This window comes from Salvia splendens, chromosome 16 (assembly GCF_004379255.2).
Source record: "Salvia splendens isolate huo1 chromosome 16, SspV2, whole genome shotgun sequence".
NCBI classification, from domain to species: Eukaryota; Viridiplantae; Streptophyta; class Magnoliopsida; order Lamiales; family Lamiaceae; genus Salvia; species Salvia splendens.
Genome location: NC_056047.1, coordinates 7,521,955 through 7,549,424, shown reverse-complemented (window position 1 = coordinate 7,549,424; position 27,470 = coordinate 7,521,955). Strand labels below are relative to the sequence as shown.

The 27,470-nt window shown below is 36.7% G+C and overlaps 1 protein-coding gene, 1 non-coding gene and 1 pseudogene across 3 annotated transcripts in view; 2 read left to right on the top strand and 1 right to left on the bottom strand.

Moving 5' to 3' along the window:
* The window catches only part of LOC121771498 (protein SABRE-like), a 28,686-nt gene extending 17,740 nt beyond the window's left edge, over positions 1–10,946 (bottom strand). Inside the window, exons 1-8 of one of the 2 annotated variants that reach the window (XM_042168289.1) lie at positions 10,663–10,946; positions 8,098–8,209; positions 7,581–7,841; positions 5,830–6,077; positions 2,800–3,019; positions 2,333–2,503; positions 2,178–2,255; positions 700–951 (exon numbers count right to left, since the gene is read on the bottom strand). In XM_042168289.1, the coding sequence (XP_042024223.1) occupies positions 700–951; positions 2,178–2,255; positions 2,333–2,503; positions 2,800–3,019; positions 5,830–6,077; positions 7,581–7,841; positions 8,098–8,209; positions 10,663–10,733 (1,413 nt within the window). In that variant the 5' untranslated portion in view covers positions 10,734–10,946. Of the gene's footprint in view, positions 1–699; positions 952–2,177; positions 2,256–2,332; positions 2,504–2,799; positions 3,020–3,536; positions 3,882–5,829; positions 6,078–7,580; positions 7,842–8,097; positions 8,210–10,662 lie in introns of those variants that run through there. The other variant, XM_042168290.1, reaches the window with a different exon arrangement.
* Positions 10,947–15,174: 4,228 nt separating this feature from the next.
* TRNAA-AGC lies at positions 15,175–15,247 on the top strand. Its single transcript has one exon. It is a non-coding gene; the product is annotated as a tRNA-Ala (tRNA).
* Positions 15,248–15,966: 719 nt separating this feature from the next.
* LOC121772488 lies at positions 15,967–19,386 on the top strand (annotated as a pseudogene).
* The last annotated feature ends 8,084 nt before the right edge of the window (positions 19,387–27,470 follow it).

Genomic DNA, 27,470 nt, shown 5'->3' with positions numbered 1-27,470 from the left:
AAATAACGGGAACGATGTAAGGAGGAGTATGTGTGGGTCTTGTTTCAATCTAAAGGAAATAGGTCATCTGGATGCTACACTATTAGGGTAGAGGTTGAATGACACTAGATTGCAAATTAAGACTAGTTTATATGCTAAATTATCAAGTAGAGATAAAAGCAACATGATTATGCAAGTAATACAAATAATTTATCACGTGCAAGTAAGTTGGCTCTTTTGTCAAACTCAAACAATATATCACCTAACAAAAAACTAGCAAGGCCGACCAACTTACATGCAACCGTGGAAAATCATAGAACATATACAAGATGCTCAAATTTTGCTTCACATCATTCATTTTGCATCAGTAGCAATTATACATGCTTGAAAAACAAAACACTGAACCAAAAAAGAAAGATTGAAAATATAGTCCTCCCAAAGTCCTAAGTTAGTTGAGGTGATTCTTTTGGGCACAAAATTTAAGAAATTGATGTTTAGAAGATTAACGTGGAGAGAGAATAAAGTTTTTGGCAAAAAAGGAAACGACTCAACTATCATGGGAGGGCCCGAAAAGGAATGCTACTCAACTATCTTGAAAAGGAGGGAGTACTATTAAAGATTATAAAAAATAGCAGAACCAGAAGAGCTGCTCATGGATAAAAGCAAAAACTCATGATAGTAATATAGGCATGAGTAGTTCATCATAGGGTAGGTGCTTACATGGTACAGTGGACACCCACTCAAGTTATAAAGCACAACAGTCATCTCCGGAGCTGATAGGGTGCATGTCCACATAATTGTTTTCTGCCCAGATGAATGTGATTTCTCTTTAGCTGGGCTTTTTTCTAGTACTTCCTTTTTTTGCTTCTTCGGAAGACTGATGGACATCCATGGCTCTAACCTGTTCAAAAGTAAGTTGCACTGTGTGCCTCCAAGCTTAACATCAATTTCAGATCTGATAGGGCCGTTAGGCTGCAGCAGACGGCACAAATCAACAAAATGGTGAGAAGCAAAAGAAGAATATATTTTCAAAAGACATTAAAGAACTGAATAAGGGATTAATATTATTGTGCAGATAGTATTTCCAAGATGTCAACAAACCACTCTATGTGTGATGTATGAAAGAAGTGTCATGCTACCAGTTAACTCTAATATTCAATATTTATGCAATAATTGTTAGACGTGTTAAGACGATGTAGGCTGGAAGACAGATAAATATTCAGACAAGTGTTTATCTAATAATTGAGCGATATCCTTCAAAGAATACCACGGAAATAACGTCAAAATGACAACTCGATAATCTAACCCATCCCTTCCAAACCTCAAGGGTTTATATAAATCCTAACATCAACTATTGATTAACTAATAATAAAAGCAATAAAATGGGTAATTGCTGATTCGGTTGTTGTTCAGCCTTCCTTCTTCCATCTTTATTTATTCTCTCATGCCCTTTCCCATCCCTACCTTTACTATTTCTTTTATTGTGATACATCATGGACAGCCTCTCTAATAATTGCCACGTTGTGATGAGTATCAATGACTGAGTAAGATTATAGTATAACATTATACTCAGCTTTAATTGGAACAAAGAAACCGGTCTCTGGAACTAATATAAATATGAAATATCTATTTTCTTCAAGCATATACATTCGTCCACATGCTTCATGCCACTGCTGTTCAGTGAAGCTCTTTTAGGATTAGCATTTTGACAACTGATATTTCATCGGATCTTTATATAAAGACTACAGTAGAGAGTTCTTGTCTTGTCTTGGTTGACTAATGCTTACGACATTTCATGAGTTATAAGTTGATTTTAGTAGGATTCCTCAGATTTTTTTAAAGTGAGATATCTAGAGCTAGATAAATTCAAGGCATGTTTTATTCGAGACTTGAGTTTAGTGAATAAATTGAAGATTTGAATTTCTGCTCGATCATACAAACAGAAGTTACCCAGAATTGTATTTCTCTTTAGTATCTTCAGTGATACTCTCAGACTTCCAGTAGTATAAAAGTCAATTTTCTCTTTGGAATCTACTTTGGATGTGCCTAAAGAGTGCCTCCAAGCTTAATCATACATATCTTGTTTGTTCAATGGTACTTCACCATACATAGCTTAATCGAGTATTGTAAAGCAAATCTAAAATGAATTCAGTTTGACAAGACAGATGATATAGCCTGCAGTTTGAGAATGATAATACCTGTAGTGGTATGTAGGCAGAGGAAACAACATCAAGTTTCAGTATTTCCACGATAGAGATGCCAGTTTCTCTAAGCAGCTATAATAAGTAGATCACATCAGTATAAAGAGGAGATATATTATAGATTTTCAGGGGTGGAATTCTTATGCACTTACATATATCTCACTAAATTCCATCTGAACATCAAGTCTCACACTTTCCCCCGGATCTTCCACAGATTTAGATTTCATGCACTTCAAATGGATTCCCCTAATGCTATTCTCAACCAAAAGCCCATAACATCGATGTCCAATCTTTACTTCAAGTTTAGGCAGAGTGAAGGTGGCCTATAAAAAAAATCACCCATACATCAATTACTCATTCAACATTATCTAAAGAAGCCTACCAATCGAAGAACATGACCCGGGTCTCAAGAAAAATTGAAGAAAACATTTTTTAACTAAGAGACCCTTGATAAGCCAAGGGTTTATCATCAATTTCCCAATGATGGTCCAGTATAGCTTATGTAAGAATAAACAAAAAATTATTTCCAGTCTTCAGAAATGTAAGCGTGATATAATAGAGAAAACTGTGCCAGGGACAATGACAAGGAAAGCATTGTCAAGGCAGTTGCAAAGTCAACCTTTTCAGGTATTGAGGAGCTGTACTTGCATATAGCAGGAACTTTTTCGCCCGGCTGTGTTTCATCAGGTGCAGATTCGTTGTTCACTTGTGCAACTTCTTGGGGCAGGTCAGGCGATGTGTCAGCCAAATTCTTTTCCTTGGGCAGTAAATCCTCATTTAAATTTACTCGGACTTCCCCACTAGTAATATCCAAATTCCTAATGAGTACCCCTGCTTCCCTGCACCAACAGATAAAAGATAGTTTGAATTGTTATTATATTTAGTTACAAATTCCAATCAAACAAAATTTCCATGCAGACCACCTTTCTGTATTTGGAAAACCAGTACTACTGTGAAAAAATATTCATGTCATCATTGTGAGTACTCAGTAAACAAGGACTGTACGTTTGAAACTTCAATTTTCTATTTCTATATTGCTAGAATGAAAAATGAAAAACTTACAAAAGAAAAACGATACAGCTTAAAATATTTTTATACTATCAGTTAACATACAACTTTAAGAAAGATTCAACTGGATCTGAACTTGGAGAAAAAATCTAATAATATCCTAAAGTTTTGAAAACATTTTCAATTATAGCATAAACTTGAATTTATTTTATAGCATGAGCTTTTAGATAAGTTTCATTTGTAAGAAGACCTCTAAATTCGAGCTTTCATTTCATTCTTCATGTAACCTTCACATCTCACGTCCCTACGAACTAGCTTCAACTGAAATCCAATGAAACAATCACCCACCTAATTCATCTAAAATTCTTAATGGTTCTGGCCGTCAAATACAACAATGACTCATCCTGATTCTGGCCATGGAAATCTAAGATGCACAATTTTGCATCATCTTCTTGCTCCAAACTCGACATACTATTGCTTAACTGCAGGCAAGAAAGAATAGGATGGCAGAGACGACGGTGTGGTGGCAGGGAGCTCAGACACGAAGTGAGTCACGATACGACGTGAAGGTGCAAGGAGCTTCACTTTTTTGTAGTAGTAATTTTTTCAAAAATAACTGAAGCTTATTTTGGAAATATTGGCTATAAATCATACTCCCTCCGTCCCAACTAAGTTGAGGCCTTTTTTTTGGGCAAGGAGATTAAGAAATTGTGTTAAATGGGTTAAATGAAGATAAAATAAAATAGGAGAGGAAATAAAGTAGTAGAGATAAGAAAGAGTAAAGTAGGAGAATGAATATAGTAAGAGTGATTAGATGTTTTGTTTTCCATGAGACGATGAAAACACTTTGTAAAACGTAGCAAATCTACTAAGTTCTTGACTTCAAGTAAGCAAATTCTCGAACCCAAACTCAGGTCGCTAGTAATGTCTATCACAAAAAAAAAAGCTTCAAATCTTTGTTGTATGGGGTTTACCAAGCAATTCTGAACTTAGCTTAATCACATTCCTTCTTTTAAAGATTTCTCTTTATCATCAAAGATTCCCTTATTCCTTTCTAACCACTGTAACAACTACACAGTCTACACTTGGCCTCTTATATAGATCAAACTCCCGAGATTAGACAAAGATAAATCATAGATCAAGCGTGGCAGAATCCACTATATGCCATTATGCCTATTGAATTATCTTCGTGAAGCATCACAAGTGAGCAGCTTCCTGCTTCCCCAAAACCAATAGCCACGAAAAGACCTAAACTTTTTGAGGCTTGGATATTCCAGATTGCTTATAAGAAAGGAAAATGGGAAAAAAGAATCCACAGATAGAACGGTTTCAAACTTGCAAGCTAACTTACCAGATGGATCCAAAACCCACCCCTTAGCACACTGGCATCATCCAAATCATCTATAAGATGAACCCCTTCCAAAAGGTTAAGCAAAAAGCAAAATCTTGCAATTTCCAAAATCTTCAAGATCATGAAATAGATGTAAATCTCAAGAAGCAATAGAGCAAGGAAGGGAATCAGAATCATGGAGACAACGGAAACAATGGGTTTATGATGGAATGAAAAAATACGATGGAACAACAAAGATAACAACTTTTTACTCACCCTCAAATCTTCCTACAATCTCACTTTATTACCACTTCTGACAAGAACCCAACCCATACACTTCCCACAGATTACAATTCACAATACCAATGTTAAGGTTATTCAAATCCCTTTTGACCTCTTTTTTAAATCTAATTGCCAACTCTTTCCACAGGTAAAATATCAAGAGATTGTTTGATATTGGTTGTACCATCCTCTGATGCATTGCTCTTGTTGCTGAAAAGGATTAGTTGATAAGTTATAATCTTCCTATTCAGCACATTCTGTCCAGCAATCAGCACTTTCCTTCCAAATATCACTAAAACTGTGATCAATCAAAGTCTCACTGATATGATAGTTGTGTTTCCAAGATTCCTCCGGATGCCATAACAGAAAAAACAAAACCTAAAGATTTCTAAAAGAAGCTTCACAGTTGTGATGCATCAACTGTATTTAATATATTTAATAAAAATGGTTAATATAGCACCAGTTCTATGTAATTTGTTCAGAGTGTAAAGGCAAAAAAAGTGGAGAGGGTCAAATATTATTTTTGTGCACTAATATCTCTGACCAAATTGGAAAGGTGAACTTAAGGAATTCAAGACAAACACAATAATTGTCTGGTACTTTCAGTTTTGTTCCTCAGGCCTTGTAAACTAACTTAAGAGACTAACCTGCTCTCCAATATTAAAGAGAAGGATCCTCTGTGTTTGTCTTCAAAGAGGATGAGTTAAAATAGATATTCATTGATCATTTTTGTATGGCTACCTCAAGCTAGGTGTAGTTTGTTACTAGTGTAGAGTTCAAAAGGGGAAGGAGATGAACAAAAGAAGATGCACAGCAGCACATGCATGACAAGAAATCCCAAACAAAAAAAACACATGCATATTCATCATGACACAGAAGCCTATTCTAATAACAAAGTAGACAGCTAAAAAAGTGCACTGAAGCTAAAATTAGAAAATACAAAAAAAAAATTAGCATGTAGAAGACGTGGTCATATCCACCAGAAAGTTTCCATGAATCATTTGGAAGCAGTCAAGAAACAAGACGGACCTGTTATGGCCCAACTCACACAGGAGAGAGAATTCTTCACAGCTGAAAGGAGCACAAACCCCATCCATCAACTGGTTGGAAGAGAAGGATTCACCAGAGACCACTGTCTGGTCAGATGCCACACGTGATTCACCAAGGTGAACAGTAATGGGAAAAAGCAGCAGCTTTACAAACAACCCTGCCTCAGATCCAGCATCTTTAGATATGTCTACTCGCAGTTCTTTAATATCCAAAGTAGCTTTTGGTGTCTGCAATATCAAGTATAGAGTTTAAGGTAGTTGTGAGTATCCAGTAATGCTAGAAACTTTCTCGATACCATATGAACGTATAACACAAACTTCTGAATATCCTAGAAAACAGCAGATGGTGCCAAGCATATAGCATTACTTTTATTCCAGAACAATCAATCATCCATGTATCTTAGCTTCCCCAAGCAAACATCAAAATATCTATGCACTTCTTTACATATGTCCCAATTTTAGTAAAGTTTCAAGCCAGCATACTGTTCACAGAATGTGAGTAGCAGATGATCTGCTTCCAAAAGAAATCTATGAATTTGTTGTGAATCATACAAAAGTGGTTCGTCCTTTTTGCTCTGATACATGGTAAGACCTTTGTTTGGGTCAGAATCCTACTAAGGGGTCCACTATAGATTCAAAAATTGTTGAAGACACAACAAAATTTTCCTTTGTCCCTTCCAGGTGAACAGAAAATAAAGAACTAGTTAATATATTCAAGATAATTATATATTTACAAAATACTTGTTTAATTCATCTTATTTCACCAGTTCCGGGCTTTATAGGGTTTTGGAGGAAACAAGATGTTCTTTCGTATTCCTTCTTTTTTATTTTTTGAGAAAGAACAAACTTTACTTATGATAGAACAAGCATTAAAAGGGACGGAGTTCTATAAGAGAGGACAGTTCAAACCAAAGATAACTTTAGATAAAAGGGCAGCACAGACATCATCCAATCTAGAAAATACAACATCACTCTCCAAATATGATTTGACATGATTTGACACCCACCAAACTAAGGAACAAGCACAAACACTGGAATAATGACTGACCATATGACTGATAATCTTACTGCTAACGAAAATTCAAAAATGAACCTAAAATTAATGTTTCCCGAGCAGCTGGTAAGCATACCTACCACTCCTTGACGATTCTAGGATTCCTTTCAACACATTGGTAAACACAAAGTCGGGACTAACTGAAATTGAAAGCGAGTTTGCATTGCTAAGCTTTACCGTTTTTCAATAGCTTAACCAAAGTACAATTTCCTATTCTATGTGAATCATTATCTTAAGGGCAAGCTATTTTATAAGGCCTGATTTGTCTGGATCATTACATTTATTTATCTTTAGGTAATTGTCAGATATCAATGCTAACAAAAATATAAAGAGTTCCTATCCTACCAAAGGTTGCATAATCTTAGTTTATGGATTTTTACTATGTCATTGACCACCATCTCCATTATCTTTGACCTGAATAAAAGTGTATCGTGAGTTCAAATTATGTTTGATGTGGATAGCATCTTCGCCAAGGTGAAAAAACAAGGATATAAGGAATTAGGTTTGAGGCAAGGGCAAAAGGACAGTTTCATCTTTTGACTAATATTGATGCTAATTTCTAAGAATCTTTTCATGCACAGAGAAAAAGCACTATTCGCATGTTTCAGGAAAAAAATAAATGGTGATGCAAAACTAAGACTAAGTGGAAGTATTAATTTAAACTGGATACCACTTACCTTCAATACCAAATCGGAAATATAAACCGACAAAAACCTTGCCATGTTAACCAAAACCATCCACTTCCCACGACCTGAGCTGCGAGATTTCCTTGATCTGGATTTCTGAGGACTTTTCTTCGAAGATCTGATGACAATTTCTAAATCACTTATTAACACCTGCAGTTTTGGATCTCTTGATATGAAGCCTACCCCAAGCTTAACCAAGGATTGCCGTAAGCTGAGTCTGATCTCACCAACAGAGATAGATTCAACAGCACCCTGTAGTCAACAGATCCACCGAATATGTGAAAATACAATGTCAGCACGAACTGTTCATGCTACTTGCTAAGTGTGACAATAATATTTTCCTAAAATCGGAGATTTCTTTTCTGAGATTAATCAGGATAAGATTTCTAAGAATATGTAAGGCTAGGACCATTAGCTCTTGCTTTACATGTCAAAAGGATATAAGCACTTTGATCTGTTGCCCTTTATAAAGCTTCGAAGTAGTCTAGCATTTTCGGAAAATAAATACCTTATTGAATTTCAGAACAACGTCTCTCAAACATTTCCATCCACCAATGCGAAATCCAATTGAAGCTCCCATAACTCGACTTAATATCCATGCCAGCAACCTGGAAGCAAACCTGGAAGAAGGATCATCATTATTCGTTAAACAGATCCTTTGAGTCATGACCAATTGCTGATAGATTAATAAATAGAAATTTCAAAAGGGGTTTCTTGCCCATATGCACAACAGAAAGAGTGAAAAGACAACATGAAATCAGACAAACATCATGTTCATGAAATCAAAATAGGCAGCAAAGGTCTAAGAGCAAAATGGATAGCAATGCAAATTGTTCCAAAATGTTTAACTTTCCACAATGCAAATTATTCTATGATATTCGACAATGTTTATTTTCCCCATTATAGCCCTCCAACCAAAAAGTTTATCTAGTGTCAAGAACTTATTTAAATTATTGTTTCTTTTATAGGAACCTAAAATTTTATTAAGCAATCTATGTGTTTAAGTCATTACAACAGTTTCTAAAAACTTATATCAAGAAGTAAGAGAATTATTACAGCAAACCTCGCATAATTGATGGAGCAAATGCTTATGATTCAACAATGAGAATTCACAGATGTGAGCTTCTCATAAGGTACGTGAAATGCATAAGAAAACTTTGTCTGAGTCAAATAAAATGTTTGTAAAGGTGGGTTGATGACATATTTGCTCTCTATTTCTACTGAATTGGCAGGTATTCTGGGCCAAAGTAGCCAGATTAAGTTGTAATGAATTTGGACAGCCAGATAACATGAACTTCTCAACACCTCTCGTGAACGAAAGTGATCTAGTTGAGTGAAAAATAAAAAGAAGTTGAGACAAATCTATAAGAACTGATAGTGGTCAGAGCTTGAGACAAAAGCTTATTCTAAATATTAATATCTCTGGGATGAGCAGATTTGATGCATAAACCACCTTCACTCGAGACTATTTCTGTTCAAAGGTTTCCACATGGACTAAGGGCATATGTATTTCTTGAATTAGGACTCAACGGGTTCTGAAACGAATCCATTAAATAAACACAGAGTCACCACAGATCTTACGCCATGCCCACCATAAAACTCATTACATTTCTTTGAAAGTTCTTCCCCAAGCATCTACAACTAACCAGAAATAACATAGAAAAAGAATAGGCTAGAAGGTACCCATAAAATGGTATGGTACATTGTTCAATGAATAATTTGCATTTCTGCATGTTTGGTGGCACTTCTGAAACTTAAGTGCTCTGTTGTGATCAACTAAAATATACTTTTATTTGTCCATCCATCAAAAGTGCAAGAAGAGTGCAAAATACAGAAACTTTTACTTCCAGAATGTGAGCTTTAGAGAAGTCGCTTATTCTAAGAAATAAGTACATTTCTTTACCATCAATATACAAATTTATACTAGCAGACTTCTATGTCTACAAGCCCATTCAAACGGGTTACTATGCGAAGGCTCTATTTATAGAGCTCAGTAATAATGCAGGATTGCATATATTTTGAACTCTTATGCTGTTTTTCCAAGTCATAATTGTTAGTAGTATTTATTATCAAGCCCCCTGTCCATCATTGTTAGGAATACCTTGAATAAGCATTGGTCATATTTTAAAAATGATAAAAAGGATCATTCACGTTCTAGATCCTACATCACTAACACCGAATAAATTTACAAAGGAGCATATGGGGGTGATTGAGAATGCCCTATATAGTTATTGAAAGCACAGTTCAGCAGGGCATTTCCTTTTGTTTAAACATCACTGCTGCTTACAACATGGGTATTACATTTGTCTTGTTGGGTTTCGACTGCTTGAAAACAGAAGGGATACATGCAATGCAAGAGGTACCATGACATGTAACAATTAATGGACAAAATAAACAACAGAATAGAATTATGAGAAAGTTACTAGTTGAACAATGAATATATATGTGCCCAACTGTTCAGTTTAGCCAATGGCATTTAGTAGAAGAAAAACACCACATCCTCCATATACTGTAATGATCAATGGTTGTTCATGTTTGGGTATTAAATGTTACTACAATTAGTTGATGACATAGATTTATGAAAATTAACTAATAAAAAGTTTTATGCCAATAGGTTTTGCATTCCAAGAAATTAAGCTCCACCTTCAGGTCCAATGCAAAGATGACATCTAGCTAATGCACTGAGTCAAGTTCAACCGCCCCCAAAAAGCAAATCATAAGGCATACTAGAAGTAAACCTGAGAGTCAAAAATTTTATAGCAGATAATATGTACAATTGCTACACAACTATGTTGCGCACAGGTTCAGCTAAAACGAATACCACTTCATCTCACAGAACCGAGACACAAAATGAACAATCGAACTAAGGTGCATATCAGCACGGAATTCATGTTTATTTTAGTTCGCTAAAAAGTTGGAAAACAAAGGCACGGCAAGCGAAACTCGATATCCCCTAATTCAACAACACGAATCTCATTGCTCTAATCACAAAAGAGGAATAAGCTTAGTTTGAACGTGATCATCAACGACATCGAGATAGAAGAAAAATAAAAAATGAGTAGTGGCAGCGTACATGAATACGATCCATAGTAGGACGGAGACGACGAGGAATCCGGATAGGAACTTGGCCGGAGAGGCCTCCATTTATCCCAATCGAATTCGGCCGCGGATCCTCCCCAATTTGTGGTCTACGCAGCAGCGGTGCATGCCTTCATATGTGTACCGAATCGGAAACGATTGCGAGAGCAGTAGCTGAAGGATCAAGCATTTAATTTGGCGGAATAATAACAAAGTCTAGGGAGATAGAAGGTGGGGGAGAGATGTGGGGAGCACTGACCGTAGGAGAGAGAAAATGAAAAAACATTTTATATGTAGTAATGGGGAAGTGGTGCAGGAAGGATTCGATCCGCGAGGTATGGTCTAAATTATGATGGACAGGTAAAACTAGAGTACAGAAGAACAATGGGCTCGGATCCAATACGGATGGATGTACGGCAAGTTACTGTCTTTTTAATTTGTTTTGGGTCTATTAAGTAATAGTAGTAACTAATATTCTTATCTCTCCATACAAATAGCCCATGAACACAAATTGGTAAAATAAGAAAGAAAGTAATTTAAATAAATTGATAAAGTATGCGATAGGAGAAAAAAAATAGGTAAAATATGAAAGAGAAATTTTCAATTATTTGAATTATAGTATTTTTTTATGAACATCCCAAAATAAAATATTTTTATAAACAAAGGGAATATAGCAGTAGGGGTGCATTAAACTCCTTATCACCCCTTAGTATAAAACATATGTCTAATATTATCTCTTGGATCTATTAATCCAATGGTTTTGATTAAATGTCAGTCGGTACATTATTACATCGTTTTCGTACATTAAATGGCAAAATCGACAAAAACTATTATTTACAGTTGTTTTTAAACTTCAATTCCATGATTTCAGCCATTCCCTCTCCCTCTCTCCCCACCAATATTCCGTCTCCCTCACTTTTTCTCTCTTTCAAACCCTAATATCCCCAATTTATCTCTCGGTTCATTACTAATCATCACAAATTCTCTCTTTTTTGGTGTAGTCGACCACTCTCCGAAGAAGATACTGCAAATCTCATCAATTCACGGTCTATTGCTCTTTATTTCAAGGCATGTTTATTGCGATTCAACCATCATCGATTCAGTCGCTGATGTTTTGAAGACGACGGAGAGCGTTATGTAAAAGAGCCGCATTTCTGGTAAATTTCTACCATAAATTAACTGGGTTTTGCAATTAGACGTCTATTCTTCAGTGATTGTATGTGGTTTTTGCTCTAATTTCTTCGGATGTTGTCGATTTATGTTAATTGATAATTTGTTCATTTTTTCAATAAAAGATTTCATGTTTTGATGATATATCTACATTACAAACTGCTCATTTGTGTTTCATATTAAATCATGTGTTATTGCTGTGTGTTGTTGTCAATCGTGTACATTATTCACACAAATTGGTACATTAATTCGGTAATGTACGATTATGGTTATTTAATATACGATTATCAAATAATCACTGTGAATACTTCTTTGAATTTAATGTACGATTATGATTGTTTAATGTATGTCACATTCGTATTAATATAGATTATAGTGGGTTTAATGTGTTGCGGAAGTTAAATCCGTCCCCAACAGGTTTAGCAATCCATAGGGTTAGGGCATAGTACCGACTCACTAACAAAATCTCGTTGTTCATCATTTTGATATACACTGCTACATTATACAATCCCTGATGTACAGTATTTACCTTTGAACTTGTACATTATTATGTGGATAGTTTTCAGAAGTACATTGATGGAAAAAACATGAGATTAGTTATTGATATCTACTATATTGATATGTGTTATGGTAGTTTGAGTTACATTGGTAAACATGTTCTGTACATTACGCACAGTTGATTATCTACATTGTTATTTGATGTACTTTTGTTTGATGTTGCTTAAAGTGTAATCTCCTCGTATTTTGGTTTGATATTGCTTGTAGTCTAATCTCCTCAATGTCAATATTTTTGAATAGGTACAAAGCGCCCAATAAATATTGGTGATGAGGACTTTGAGGAGGACATGCAACATTTCTCAACCCATGATACATTACGCGTGCATAATTATACATGACTTCAAAATATCATTCAATGCGACATGATGTAGCTATATATGCACATACATTATTCAGTAATTTAATTATATTAATGTCTAAGATTCATACATTCAAATATCATTTTCGTTCATTAACATCGATATTAAACTAATTCTTTCATACGTTAAACTAAGTATTTCGTACATTACAAAACCATATTTGTACATCAAGTTATGTATGAAACCAAAATCAAAGGATAAAAACAGAAATTAAAGGAAAGTGTTGGTAATATGTCGTAGCCAAATGGATTTCTAAACCCTAAGGGAAAAGAGTTATCTCCTTGTTCTTGATGAAGTTTTTGTTAGTCGGTCGGTACTACAACCTAACCCGATGGATTGCTAAACCCAAAGAGTATGGATGCAACGTACTACAAGACATTAAACTGAACCTTTTGTACATTAAACTAAGTCGTTCGTACATTACGAAGCCATATTCGTACACATGATTCGTGTGAAATCAAAAACCCAAAGGATACAAACAAAAATTATAGAAAGTTGTTGGTAATATGCCATAGCCAAATGGATTGCTAAACCCTGAGGGAAAAGAATTATCTCCCTGCTCTTGGTGAAGTTTTCGTTAGTCGGTCGGTACTACAACCTAGCCCGATGGAATGCTAAACCCGGAGGATATGGAGTCAACGTGCTGCAAGACATCAAACTAATTCTTTCGTACATTAAACTAAGTTTTTTTACATTTCAAAACCATATTCGTATATCAAGTTCCGTATGAAACCAAAACCAAAGATACAAACAGAAATTATATAAGATAATGTACGAAAACGGTATAATAATGTATGTCGTCACTTTTAAACATAGCCATCATAAGGACTTGATTTATTGGTTGATATAAAGATGCTAAAAAATAATTAAGTTAATCAACTATATATTCAAAATTAAGAAAGGAAAATAAATCAATGCATTAACCACCAAATCATGGGAGGCGTGAATCATGGGTTATGCATAACTGACATTTTTTGGCTCTACCATCCATACCCTTTTGGAATTTTTAATTATTTGACATTTTTTGGCTCTACCATCCATACTCTTTTGGAATTTTTAATTATTTTAATTAATTCTAAGTGGATCATATATTAACCATTAGATCACACATGATCAAATGATGTAATTAGTTTTCCTTTTTAACAATTTTATACACATGAATCTGAATACATCCCTATATATATCATATTAAGTTTGCAAATTGCCAACTTGTTCAAAAGTTAAAATTCGAAATAGATCTACTAATCACGCAATATTCAGAATCAAAATATCATAAGAATTAATCTTAATAATAAGTGTACACTTAATTTTCATATATACATACACATGTTTGTACATTAATCTTTGAGAGTGTGACCAAATGTCATTTTTCATTGTTGCAATTGTGATTTAAGATATAATTAAATTAAAAGTGAACTACTCAAAACCAGATTTCGATACATGGTCGAGTAATCCGGTAACTCGGAAAAAAGTAAGAAATTATCCTACCCGAATATGGACCCAATATTAGAAAAATACCCAAAAAATCCAATCAGATCATGAATACTCGACACCCGTTATCCAAATTGACAACCCTAAATGTGATGTACAATTAACACATATTATCTCCATCTTAAGAAAATAGAGACTTTCAAACATACATGAATTTTAGTAAAAAAATCACTTCCTCCGTCCCTGAAATGTATGAACTATTTTCTTATTAGTCCGTCATTGAAAAGTATGAACTTTCTAATTTTGAAATAGTTAAACAACATATTAACCCTGCACATCATTTTAGTTACAACTTATACCGTTACACTATATTACAACGATGTGGTGCCCACTCTCCATTAACACTACCATTTATTTGTCTCTCTTACTTTACCAATTATATATTCAAATCTTATTGAACTAAACGTTCATATTTTTTCAGTACAAATGGAATAGTAAATATGAGAGATAAAAATAAAAAGGTATCGAATGAAACTACTGTTAACAGAAAATATGTTTACTTTATTTATTTTAACAAAATAAAAACGAAATTAAAAATAAAATTAACTAATTTTTTGGTACATATCAAAATGGCACTAAAACTCAATTACTTAATTGTATAAATCCATATGTCTGTATCTTGCATAAACAAATAAGAAATATAACAACATGAATGAACCAAGTTCTTCACGTATATATACTATAAAATCATCAATTTCCCCAAAACTGTAGCAAAAACATTCCCAAAAGGCAAAAATTAGATATTTGAGCGCGACTTTGAACAAGTTCTTCAAATCAATGAAACATTGCACTGCAAATGTCAATGAAAAATAATCACTTCGTATCTTCCCCTACTAAATAAATAAAACAGTAATTTACGTGCCCAATTAATATGAATGTATGGACTCAATTACCAATTTAATAAATAAAACTCTGCAAAACAGCATCATGGGGATGTAGCTCAGATGGTAGAACGCTCGCTTAGCATGCGAGAGGTACGGGGATCGATACCCCGCATCTCCATATGCTTTTATAAACCATATTCTTTAGTTCTTTTTTACAAAAAGTTCAATTCATACATTTATGATTTATGTTTTCTACTATATTCATTTGCCTTTAATTTTCTCTCATTTTATTCAAATTTTAATCTATATATTCGATTATTCGCAAGGGTTTTTTTCTCTTATTTTGTTCAATTTCATTATTTTGATATTTGTAAAGTTTTTATTGGTGAGCAGTTATAAATTAGTGTCTCGAAATTTTATCTCTTCTAAGTTAGTTTTTGGGTGGAAAATACATTTTCCAAAATCGTTATTCTTTTAATATCATAACAAAAAGTACTAGTAAAGAAACATGTGCAACATTAATATTAGGCGACTGTAGATATTTTATATTATTATTATACAATATCATTACATTATAACAAAATTATAGTACTCATTTTCACGTGATCGTTTTCTCCAACTTAAGGTGAAAATTATCATACCCAAATACATACTCAATATTCAAACTCGACACCCGATATCCAAATTGACAACACTAAATGTGATGTGCAATTAACACATATTCTCTCCACTTTAAGAAAATAGAAACTTTAAAACATACATGAATTTTAATAAAAAAAAAATTACTCCAGTAAATATGAGATAAAAATTAAAATGGGAGAATAGTTACAATAAAAGGAATTAAAAGAAAAGCCCATCCTATTTTTAACACACTACACGTATTTATGAATTATTAACACATCTTTTTCCACACTCATCACATTCGTAAACTAAAAGGATAGACCGCCCTCAACGACATACACTCCGCCCTCTCTGATGACCGCCCGTCCCTCGATTTGAAGGTTGAAGCTTTGTTCCCCAAACTCATTTCTTGCTGTTTAAGGTAGAAATTGAACCCAAGTTAATGTTTGTGGTTTTGAATTGAAGAATTGTGCTTTTGGTTGTCAATGTATAAAAGTGAGAATTTCTATCTTTTATCACGAATTTAGGATTTTTAGTTATTTTAATTGTTTTAGTTTTTTTTTTCGGTTGTTGGGGGTGTAAGTGTGTAAATTGATGGCTTGAATTAGAAATTTGATTTAGGTAGTATGATTACTGTAACCCTAAAGATGCAAAAAATTGATTTTTTTGATGCAATTGATCCTATACTTTATTACAGAATCAAAGAAATGAACTTGGGAGTAAAGTCTTTGATAGCCAATAAATATATTGTTTCAACAGTGGGTTTCAGGGCTTTGTTGACAGACCAGAAGAGTTCATTTTCTTCTCATATTTTACCTGTAGATAACCTTAGATGTCTTCTACATTGTTGCCAAAATTTAGCTTCAACCGAGTTCATATGAGTTTTTTTATGAACTTTCTAAAAGGACTGCCCTGTTTCTGGCAGGTTTGGAAAATAGTTTTAAAAGGATTATGTCTTCTCTTTGTTTTAGTTGAAGTTGTTTGCTACGCTTAGTTGGTTTTATGATTTAAAATATAAGGTTTAGGTGTCTTAAAGTTTAAAATTACTTTAATCTTCAAGTTTAAGTTTGAAAGTTTAAAAATAAGTTAAAGTACTTAAGTGCTAGAAGTGGGGCATCCGGGCTCGAGGATGGACAACCGAACCAAGCTTCAAGGGGTTATTTTGGATTGCAACTTTCGAGGCGGGTTTTACTTTATCTGTAAGCATAGTGGGTACATGCCATGATTATGTTTATTGTTGTGTCGTGCGTCATTCATATGAGCTTATGTGGCCCACGAGGGATCACATGAGCTGATAGCCCACTGAGGGATCAGATACATTGTTATATATATAATATTTGATGATGAGGAGGAATGATGAAATAAGTAGTACTATATTTCTTTTTTTACTCCCATTAAAATTTTAAATCAAAATAAAAGAAATCCGTATCATAGTATATTTAGCAATTCCTCGTTCGCTAGGGATGGGGGGCGTTACATCTCTACAAATGATTGTGTGTAATCCGAGTTGGCGGTGATGGACTCCTTGAGAGCATTGTATGGTGATACTTCATCTGACTCTGATTCAGAATCATGTCCGACCCATATCCCCGACCGCAGCCCTCTCCCCCCGCCGCCGTTGTCTCTTCTCCAGCCCCCAAATTCAGCAGGTGAACTTGGTTTTCCGATTTTATCTATATTTTTTTCCCTTACACTTTAGCCACAGTTCTATTTTGCTCACAAACTGTTTGATATTGTGCTTGTAAAAGGTATATCATATGTTTTGCATACAGATCATCCAAATCGAGTCCGCAGCTTCCCCCATGTTGAGGGTAATTATGCTTTGCATGTTTATATTCCAGGTTAGTTCCATTATACTTTATTTTACATTTGTGATTTGATTGACTATCTTGCTCTCCAGTTCACTTTTGGTATGCATGTTTGTGCTTCAATTTCGGTGGGCTTTAGTGTATTTTCTCATTTCATCAAGAAGGGAGATTCTGCCCTTCCTGGAAAGGGTTGCAGCTGCTGTGAATGAGCTTCATGTGGTTGATGTTGACATCCCCTTAAGTAATTTAATCAAAGACGAGCAAAAGCTCAATCAAGTGGTTCTTGGGAGGGAATTCCATGTGAGTTTGGGAAGGACTGTTCCAATTCGAGTGCACCAGCGAGACTCACTAGTAGCTATGCTTCGGCAGAAACTACAGTGTCATAAGCGGTAAGGAGCATCATTTGAATTTTAGAGTTCTATTTTGGCTGCAGTGACTTCGTGTTGATGTTCTTGAGATGAAATAGGTATTGGATTGATTTTGACAAATGGGAAGTTTTTGTCAATGATGATTGTACTCGGACCTTTCTCTCATTGGAAGTCACTGGAGCAGGCTTAGCTGAGGTAAATGAGAAACCACCACATTTTTCATGTGCATTTGCAAATGTTTTGTGGAGGTTATTCCATTCAGCCCACTTACTGTTTTGCTGTTTTTGGTGTTACATGTCTATCTTGGGGTGAAACAAGAAGTTAATAAAATAAAAGGTTATAGTCTTGGTTCACATGCAATTTGCAAATGATATGATTAAAACTAAAAAGTATACAAGCCAATCGCATCTTCCTTTATCTTTCAAAATGTATGGAACTTCGTCGTTCTTGTTATAACGTGCCCAAATTCTCATCAGTTTCTATTTTAGTCTCTGAACCTTTTTCTCTAGAAATAATGAATACTTTCATAAAAATAACTGTGCCTAACATATCATCTCATCAAATTAGATTATATTCTGTTGATTTGTGCTTGAACTTTCTCTTGGTTGTTGTGCTAGTGAACATACTGCTGTTTAAAAACATTTTATTACATGTTTTTAATATTATAATTAGGTGTTTAAATGCATGGTTTTTTGAGATACTTTGGGTAAACAACAACAAAAACATTTGTTTCGACAAATTTGCTGAAAAGTACCCCTTAAAACGAGACTATCTGTACGATCAAAGATCATAGGCATCTGTAAGTTATAACATGGCTGGTAAGATTAGCTATTAACATTTCGTTGAATGCCACTCCTGTTAGCATGAAGTGCAGTTGAAACTTCTATGTGAGGCGAGTTGCATATCTTATATGGACCCCTAGACGTGTACATCGTCTTTCTGATGCTAAGACTGATGTGAAATCACAATTCTTGCTTAGATCCAGAAGCAAATTGAGTTGGTGAATGGAGTCTACAAGCTTCACAATATCCTAGAGTTTTATCAGGTTGGTCTCGTATATGTTTCGGTTTAAGATGTAACTGTTCCTAATTCATTAAAGAAGTTTTACCTTTGGTCTTCACAGAATCCACGCCCGCATATATCCGTAGCTTGGGCCGTTGGTGATATAAGCAGCTCTTTGAAAAGTGTGATCAAAGCAGAAATGAAGAGACATTTTGAAGTTGTATCTAAGAAACACATTTTCACTTGCAAATTTGGTGGGATTTCATGCAAAATAGGTACAAAATCTACGATATATGTAAGGTACCGGAAGTATGACCCAGGATGCACACTCTTTGATGGAAAATGGCGAAACATTTATATTTTCACAATTTCCCCACTCGTTTCACATGTTTTATAGAATGAATATTTTCACATGCCCAAAAAGGTGTTCCAAGACCACGATGATAATATTATCATTTGGTATTGATGGGGTATTGATGTGATAATATTTCTATGTTTTTTACTATTTTTATTTCTCATTTCTTATGGTAAATAAGCAACAATATAAAGGCATCCTCACTTAGGCTGAGACAGGAGGAGAAATATTAAGTTGTGTAAGAAATAAAACTTCACATGGTTCTTGCGACACCCCGCCTTATCCTAATTTTTTTAGCTTGTTAGCAAACGGACGTCGAATATTATCTTTGTTTCTTTTTTGGTGATTAAGAGCATTAGCATTGGGGCGCTCTAAGGGACGCCCTATTCACCGTCACGTCAGCATTTTATCCTTCTACCTGTAGTGGGGTGCCCTATAAGTTACCCTAAAGGCCGCCCTATAGGTTTCACTATTATTTTTTTAATTAATTTAAATATTTTCAAATATGTCAATGCAAAATAATTTAAAAATATCACGATTAATTAAAAACGGCAAATCCTACATTGATTTAAAAAAAAGTTTTACACGAGTTAGAAATGAAAAAAAAGTTGACTACTCTACAAAAGTCCCAACTTGCGGCGCAGCTCATCGATCATCCCCTGGAGGTATTCGGCTTTGGCCGGGTCCTGACATTGCATGAGGGCATTGTGCGTGTCCAACAACGTCCTCCGGTTGGCGGCCGCTGCCAACTCCGTGTAGGCAAGTGCCGCCGGGGTCGGGGTCGGGATCGGCGATGGGGGGCGGCTGCGGCTTGCAAGAAGGATGTCGCCTTCGCCTTTGCCTTCCCCTTGTTTTTCGAAGTCTTGACGCCAATGGGACGTCGGGAAGACACCGGTGTGCCGGAAGTCTCCTCCTCCTCGTACATCGTCCGGTTGAGGACCACCGGATATGCGCCGCTTTCGCTGCTTGTGTAAGCACCGGCTTCGGTGGTCCTTGTCCTCTTTGGCACAGCCGATGGCAAAATCCCGCCATGGTACTTCTGCTTGTTCTTCAAGAGCGCTCAGATGTTGAAATGCTTGAAGTCGTCGTACATTGACTGGTACGACAACAGCGCTCTATCGCGCACATCGCTCAAGCTCTCGCCGCTTCCCTGCTCCCTCGAGCACATCTCGTACTCCGCCGAGAACAGGTTGACTTGCTTCTTCACCTGATCCCAGTGCTTGCAGAGCTGCTCCCTATGACGCTTAGAGCATCTCCAGTAAGACTGGACGTCAAATAGCCCTCACATAGCCTTCACACTGCCACATCATCAGCACTACAATTCTCCTGCCACATCAGTTTGCCACATCAACTGGACATCAAATAGCCCTCACATAGCCTTCACACTACCTATCCACATCACTAATAACAATTATATAATTTACTTTACACTCGTATCAACATACGGAATTTAATTTACGAGACAAATACATTTAAATTGAATAATACTATTAAAATTTCAAAAAGTACAATAATTTAAAAAAAATACATTTAAAAAAATTACATAAATTTACATAAAAACTAACGCCTTGCAATCCTCCGCGCCCACAACTCTTCAACTAAATCCTTTTGGAGTCGAATATGAGCCTCCGTCTGACGCATGTCGGCATGTGCTTGGAGGAGGGCTTCTTCATAGTGAGGTACCCCACCTCGTACGTTGGCGGTGGCGACGCCGTGGCTTGGACCGGCCTCATTATCGTCGTTGGCCCAATCAGTCAGTTGTACACCTTCATCTTCGACAATCATGTTGTGCATGATAATACAGGCTTACATTATATCAGCAATGCAGTCGACATTCCACAAACGCGTTGGTCCCTTAACTGCAGCCCACCGAGCCTGAAGCACACCAAATGCGCGCTCCACGTCCTTTCGCGCCGACTCCTGCCGCGTCGCAAAGTAGGCCTTCTTCGCATCTGATGCGCACCGGATCGTCTTCACAAAGACGGGCCACCTAGGGTATATCCCATCCGCCAAGTAGTAGCCCATATCATGTTGGTTGCCGTTGGCGACAAAACTGATGGCCGGACCGACGCCCTGGCACTGCTCGTTGAAAAGGGGCGACGAGTTGAGGACGTTTAGGTCGTTGTTCGAACCGGCTATCCCAAAATACGCATGCCAAATCCACAACCGGTAATCAGCTACGGCCTCGAGGATCATCGTGGGATTTTTTCCCTTGTAGCCGGTCGTGTAAAACCCCTTCCAGGCAGCGGGACAGTTCTTCCACTCCCAATGCATACAATCTATGCTGCCTAACATTCCCGGGAACCCATGCTGATCCCCGTGCATCCGCAGCAGATTCCGGCAATCTTCGGGGTAGGCTTTCGGAGATACTGATCACCAAATACTTCGATCACGCCCTGACAGAAATACTTCATACTTTCGATGGCAGTCGTCTCACCGATGTGGAGGTATTCGTCCCACATGTCTGCCGCGGTGCCGTAGGCCAACTGCCTGATTGCCGCAGTGCACTTTTGAATAGGGGTGTGGCCGGGTCTGCCAGCCGCATCGTGCCTGAAGCGGAAATACAGATATCGCTGCTCCAAAGCGTTAACAATACGCATAAACAAGTCCCGCCTCATCCTAAAACGACGCCTGAAATGGTTGGCGTTAAAACGTGGCTCCTCTGCGAAGTAATCTGTGAACAGGCGCTGATGTGCAGCTTCATGATCACGATCAACCACTTGTCGACGGTGGACAACTGGTCGTGGGCGAGGTGCCGCCGGCTGCATATAACTCTGCATCCATCGATCAACCTCACGGCTCGTATAGGCATCTAGCTCTTCGTTCATCATACGCTCGTACTCATCCGCATCCCCACCACTACCACCGGCATTACTCATTTCTTAAATTGATCTTGTACAGAAAGTAAGGTAGAGAGAGAGTACTCGTTAAAACAAGTGGTGCGAATGAAAATGACGTTCAAAGCGCGTATATATAGTGTTTTCAAAAGAAAAAAAAATAAAATAAAATCTGACATCGGTTTGACGCCGATCCGGGACCCACAATGGCACCGTGAGGATCGGCGTCGGAACCGGCGTCATCGCGCGAATCGGCATGGCCACGCCGATTTTGACGCCGATTTCGCCGACGCCGGTTCCAATGGTTAGGCGTCAGAACCGGCGTTGGCGAAAAATCGGCGTCGCGATTTTGACGCCGGCATTGGAGATGCTCTTAAGCGCGCTCGGCGGCTTCGCCTCATTGTAGCGCTCAGCGATGCGCTCCCAATACGCAACCTGCTTTTGGTTGTTCGCGAATACCGGGTCCTCCGAAATATCCACCCAACACCTCGCCAAGACGATGGTTTCATCCGGTTGGTAGTTCGTTCTCCTGAGGGCGTACTCTTCATTCGTTTCCGGAGGTGGCACCTTGTACGCCCGGTTCCGCTACTTTCTGGCGGGCGCGGCGGCGACGCGGTGGGAAGGGGCGGCGGCGGCGAGTTGGAGACGGCTCCATGTCAGACAGACCGTACGAATCCGTACTGAATTCGGGATCGTACTGCGTGTTGGAGTCGAACGGCCGATATTTATCAGGGTCTGTACCCGGCCAACGTGCACCAACCCCAAACATCGGACTATTCAGACTTAGTTATTCACCGAAATCCATTTTATAGTGTAATTTGATTGTGGAAAAGTGAATGGAAAGGTTACAAATGAAGGTGGGGTATGGGGTATTTATATTAATAAATTTTTCGAAATTAAAAAAAATAAAAACGCGTTGCATCGTTCGCGTCGCCCACAGTGGGCGGACGATGACGCAGACGATGGCACGGGCGATCTATAGGGCGCGGACGATGCATCAGGCATCGTCCGCGCACCCACAGTGGACAGACGATGGCGCGCCCTGAGGCATCGGGCGGCCTATCGTCCACCCCATTGCGGATGCTCTAATTGAAGATTTATAAGCCCAAGTTCTTTTTATGTTTAATTATTCATTCGCGACCATTATGAAAGATGCGAATGAAATCAAAGGATGAGATGTGTTTTATTGATGATAAAAAAAAATTCAAATTTTAGTACTTGAAATAACACCAATATAATTAAGTGCTAAACATTACAAGTATAGTTACTAGTATCTTTTATTTTTATAAAGCAAAAGCTAAAGCAAAAGCAAAATAACAGTACGGCTATACACTATTGGGTCTATCAAGTAAATAAGGGAATTAAGACACTTTCATGCCCACTCTTTTATTTGAAGACACTTTTGGAGAAGCCCAATACAGTTATTTATTTCTTCTTCTTGAGTCCACTTTGGATCTGCAGCCCAATCACCTCAAGGGGAATTAAACGGCCTATCACCCAAAAATCTGCCACAATTAATTTCACATTCAACACCATATCTCAATAACAATCAATTCTTCCCCTATAAATATATGTCTTCCCACATTCACAAAATCTTTCACTACATTAAAGCAATTTAAAAGAAATTGGGAAATAGTGAGTTGATCACTAGAGAGAAAAGCTGAAGGAGGAGTGTGAAAATAGAATAAAAGTTGATGAAACAAGCCCCTTGAATTTTTAATATTTAGGTGTTAATCATAATCTTATTCCAATTCTAAATATAGTTTTGTAAACCCCCCCTCCCCCAATTTCCAAATTTCCAAAAATAGAAACTTTGGAAACGGGACATATCTCGACGTAAAATTGATAAGTAAGAGAGATTAGGAGCAAAAATGAATAAAGTAACTGAAGAGGAGGAGAAAAAATAGTAAAATTATATTAGTGGATTGTGGTGTCATTTCTTAAAATGAAAAGTTTATATTTTCAGGTTACAGATAAAAAAAGAATTTTTATTTTTAGGAAACGAAGAGAAGAGAGCATAATAATTTAGTGATAATGACACTTGATGCGAATCAAATTGTACATTTTTAGTCCCCTAACTTTACATGAATTATATAGTTTGATGCTTGCAAAAGTATGTTTTATAGTGTAGGAAGAGGAATGAATGGTGAAACGAAACAAGGAATGAAGCTCGGATGGTGAAAAAAGTTGTGCAAAATCCCCAATTTGACAGACTGCCCAGTTTGCGTCGTGAGTCCAGAAAGCTCTCAAAATGAGGCACCCGGCCGGGTGTATTTTATGCCTAATAATTCCACCCGACCGGGTATGATTTTCAGAATACGAAAATTCCAGCAAGTCCTCAAAATTGCCACCCGGCCGGGTGAATTTTATGCCTAATAATTCCACCCGACCGGGTGAATCAATTCAAACTGCAATATTGCAGTTTCATGGGCAGTTTTCGGCAGTTGGGCAGTGAGAAAAAGGGGAGTTGCTGGCATGTTTTGGGGGGGGGGAATCCAGAGAGGAAAAAAGAGAGAAAAGGGAGAAAGAGAGGAGGAAGAAGAAAAGGAAGAAGTTCCGGCCAACATTCCGACGATCCGTCTCCAAATCTCAATTCCACTCAACGAGAGCATGCTTCCTATGGTTTTTATTGCAAATATCAATATGTGTTTAGGCTAAGCTCTTTATGTAACTCCAAGTTGTAATCTAGGCTTTGTATAGATGTTTTTACACCATTGAACTCATATGTTTGTTACCAACAATGTGCTTAATGTTATTCACTATGTTTTTGGCTAATAATGTAGTGTTGTTATTTCCTTTGCTATTGTCTCTTTAACATAGTTTAGGAATGTTTGATTGTTGGATTGCTATTGAATTAGAATTGTTCAAAGGATAATTTGATAGTGGATTAAGTAGGTGATTATAGTAGATGTTTATTTCTCTAACGCTTCATAGGAGTTTGTAAACATTGAAGATTGGTTCGTAGGTTATGTGTTCAGCTAATTGCGAACTACTCATCGTGTACATGTTCAGTGTATGTGATTAGGTTGATGTTTTAATCCCTTCATATGTTTCATTATTAAAGGTGTAGAACAATACAAGCCTAGTGAGCAACTTGGAGTGACATATTTTCCCGTTCGAATAGTCTTTCTTCAGTTAACCTGTAGCTTTATTTTGTCATTAACTTTTGGAAATCAAAACCTTCAAAACAAATCACCTTTTAGTATGTCTTTCCTTTGTTTTAGAGTTAAATAATCAATTCATTCCCTGTGGATCGACACTCGAAGTATTACATTTGACGCTGTATTCTTGCAGTATTGATGTAATATTAGAGCTATTTTATTAAACTCGTGTGATCTTACACTTGATAATTGAACTCGAAATTTACACATCAACACTATTATATTGTGAAGAATTAGAGAAATATTTGAAATAATTTTTTTTATCATGTGTTTTTTATAGAATGTTTCTTAATTTATTTTGATTTTAATTTAATTTAATTTAATTTAATTGTATAGTGCCAGATTTGATCACGAAGAAATATTGGCCCATGATGGAAATCGATTGAATGCAATTGATCTGATTAATGTCCTTGTTAGTAGCCATTAGAGCATCCGCAACGATTGCCCGTTGGGATGAGTCGGTGGCGAGAGTAACTAGAGGTAGAGGACTAGGTGAACCAAACCAAGGGGTTCCCAAACTTCCATAGATGTTTTAATGAGAATTTGTTGTTGCAACAATGATTGACACTTCATGTATGAACAATTACAATAAACGAGAAATAACCAAACAATTGAGCTTCTCATGCCTCGTTTTGGCCTAAACCCAAATATATCGCCGCAATCGATGAATAACTTTTTACATATTTTATTTAACTTTGAATTTAATTTTTCAGAATTTTATTTTGTAAATTATTTTTTATTTTTTTAATTATGTACTAATTTATAACTTTTAAAAATGTGTATTGTAATTTTCAATTTTACTATTAAAACGGTTTTATATTTACAACCACTTTTGGATTTAGGCTTTGAAAAATGACTACGGCTATTTAGACATCGTTTAATAGCTATGTTATGTTTAGATAAGACATGATACAATTAGTGATAGTTATAATAGTTTTAATTAGTTAATTTATCTTGATTGGGTGTTTGGTAGCTATAGATAATTGTGAGTTATTCTATTTATATGATTTGTACAATAAGTCAGACATGAGAATAAAAATTAGAACTGTACAAATTATCCTCATTAATTTAACTTAATGACTAAAACTATCATTGTCGCTGCACTTCTCTCTTGCAAACAGAATGTTCATGGATTCACCGAGAGCTGTTTCAGTGTTGTTGAAGAATCTTCTACAAACTGAATGCTCAAATTTTAGTCATCATCGTTGGGCGAGCTCTGGATGGTGAAGAAATAATTGGAAAAAATAGACCGAACACAACAAATGAGAGGCTAGCTCTGGATGATGAAGAAGGCAACTACCTCTGAAAAATCCATCAAGAAGACATCATCTCTAACAATCCCCTCTTCCCCCCCCTTCAACAATCCCTCGTTTCAACACTACTCCAACGCCGCATCGCCGTCGCCAACCATATATTCTCCGGCCACCATAATCAATTCCTCGGCGGCGCCTCTACAATTCTTGGAAATTCCTTCAATCACAGCCGATGTCGACTGTAAATGTCGGTCAAGAATCATACCCCCTTCAAGAAATTGCACCAATTTCCGCTCCGATTCCCTTCCTCAACCCGATCGCCTGTACTCCACTGTGCCCACCTGCCAAGCGGGACCTTTTTCAGGTCTCCTGTCTCCGGCGAGGTTCCCACTGCAAAGGTTCGGTTTTTCCTTTTTAAATGTGTCGACGTCTTCCCTTTTTTAATTAATTTGTGAAATTCCATTCTGTTACTGCATAGGTTGAAGAGGATGAAGGAGAAGTGGAGAGAGGGTCCGGCGTCGAGCGGCGAGAATCTGTTGCCGAAAAATCTGGAAGAATAATTGCAAACATCCTAACCTTGATTCAAAAATAGAGTCGCCGGGAGATATGGTGTCGCCGGAAGAAATGTAGTCGCCGGATTTTTGAGTCGCTAGAAGAAATGGAGGGAGGCAGAAGCAATTTTTGTGAAGAAGAAAAGAAGGGAGGCGTGAGGCGTATGTTTAGTTTAGGATTATAAAATTCGATGGGTAAAAATATATTTTGCTAATATTAACTAGGTATCCTAGATATGTAATATACCAAAATGGGTCTTGTGCGGGTCTGATATAAAACACGGACTATTAAATTTAAGTAACATCGCTATCAAATGTACAAATAAATCCGGATTAATCATTTTATCTAGCTGTAACATAGCTACCAACCGACCTCTTAAATTTAGGAATAGACTTCAAAATAGAAAAGTAACGGAGTCTGAACGGTTGAAGAAGCGAATGACAG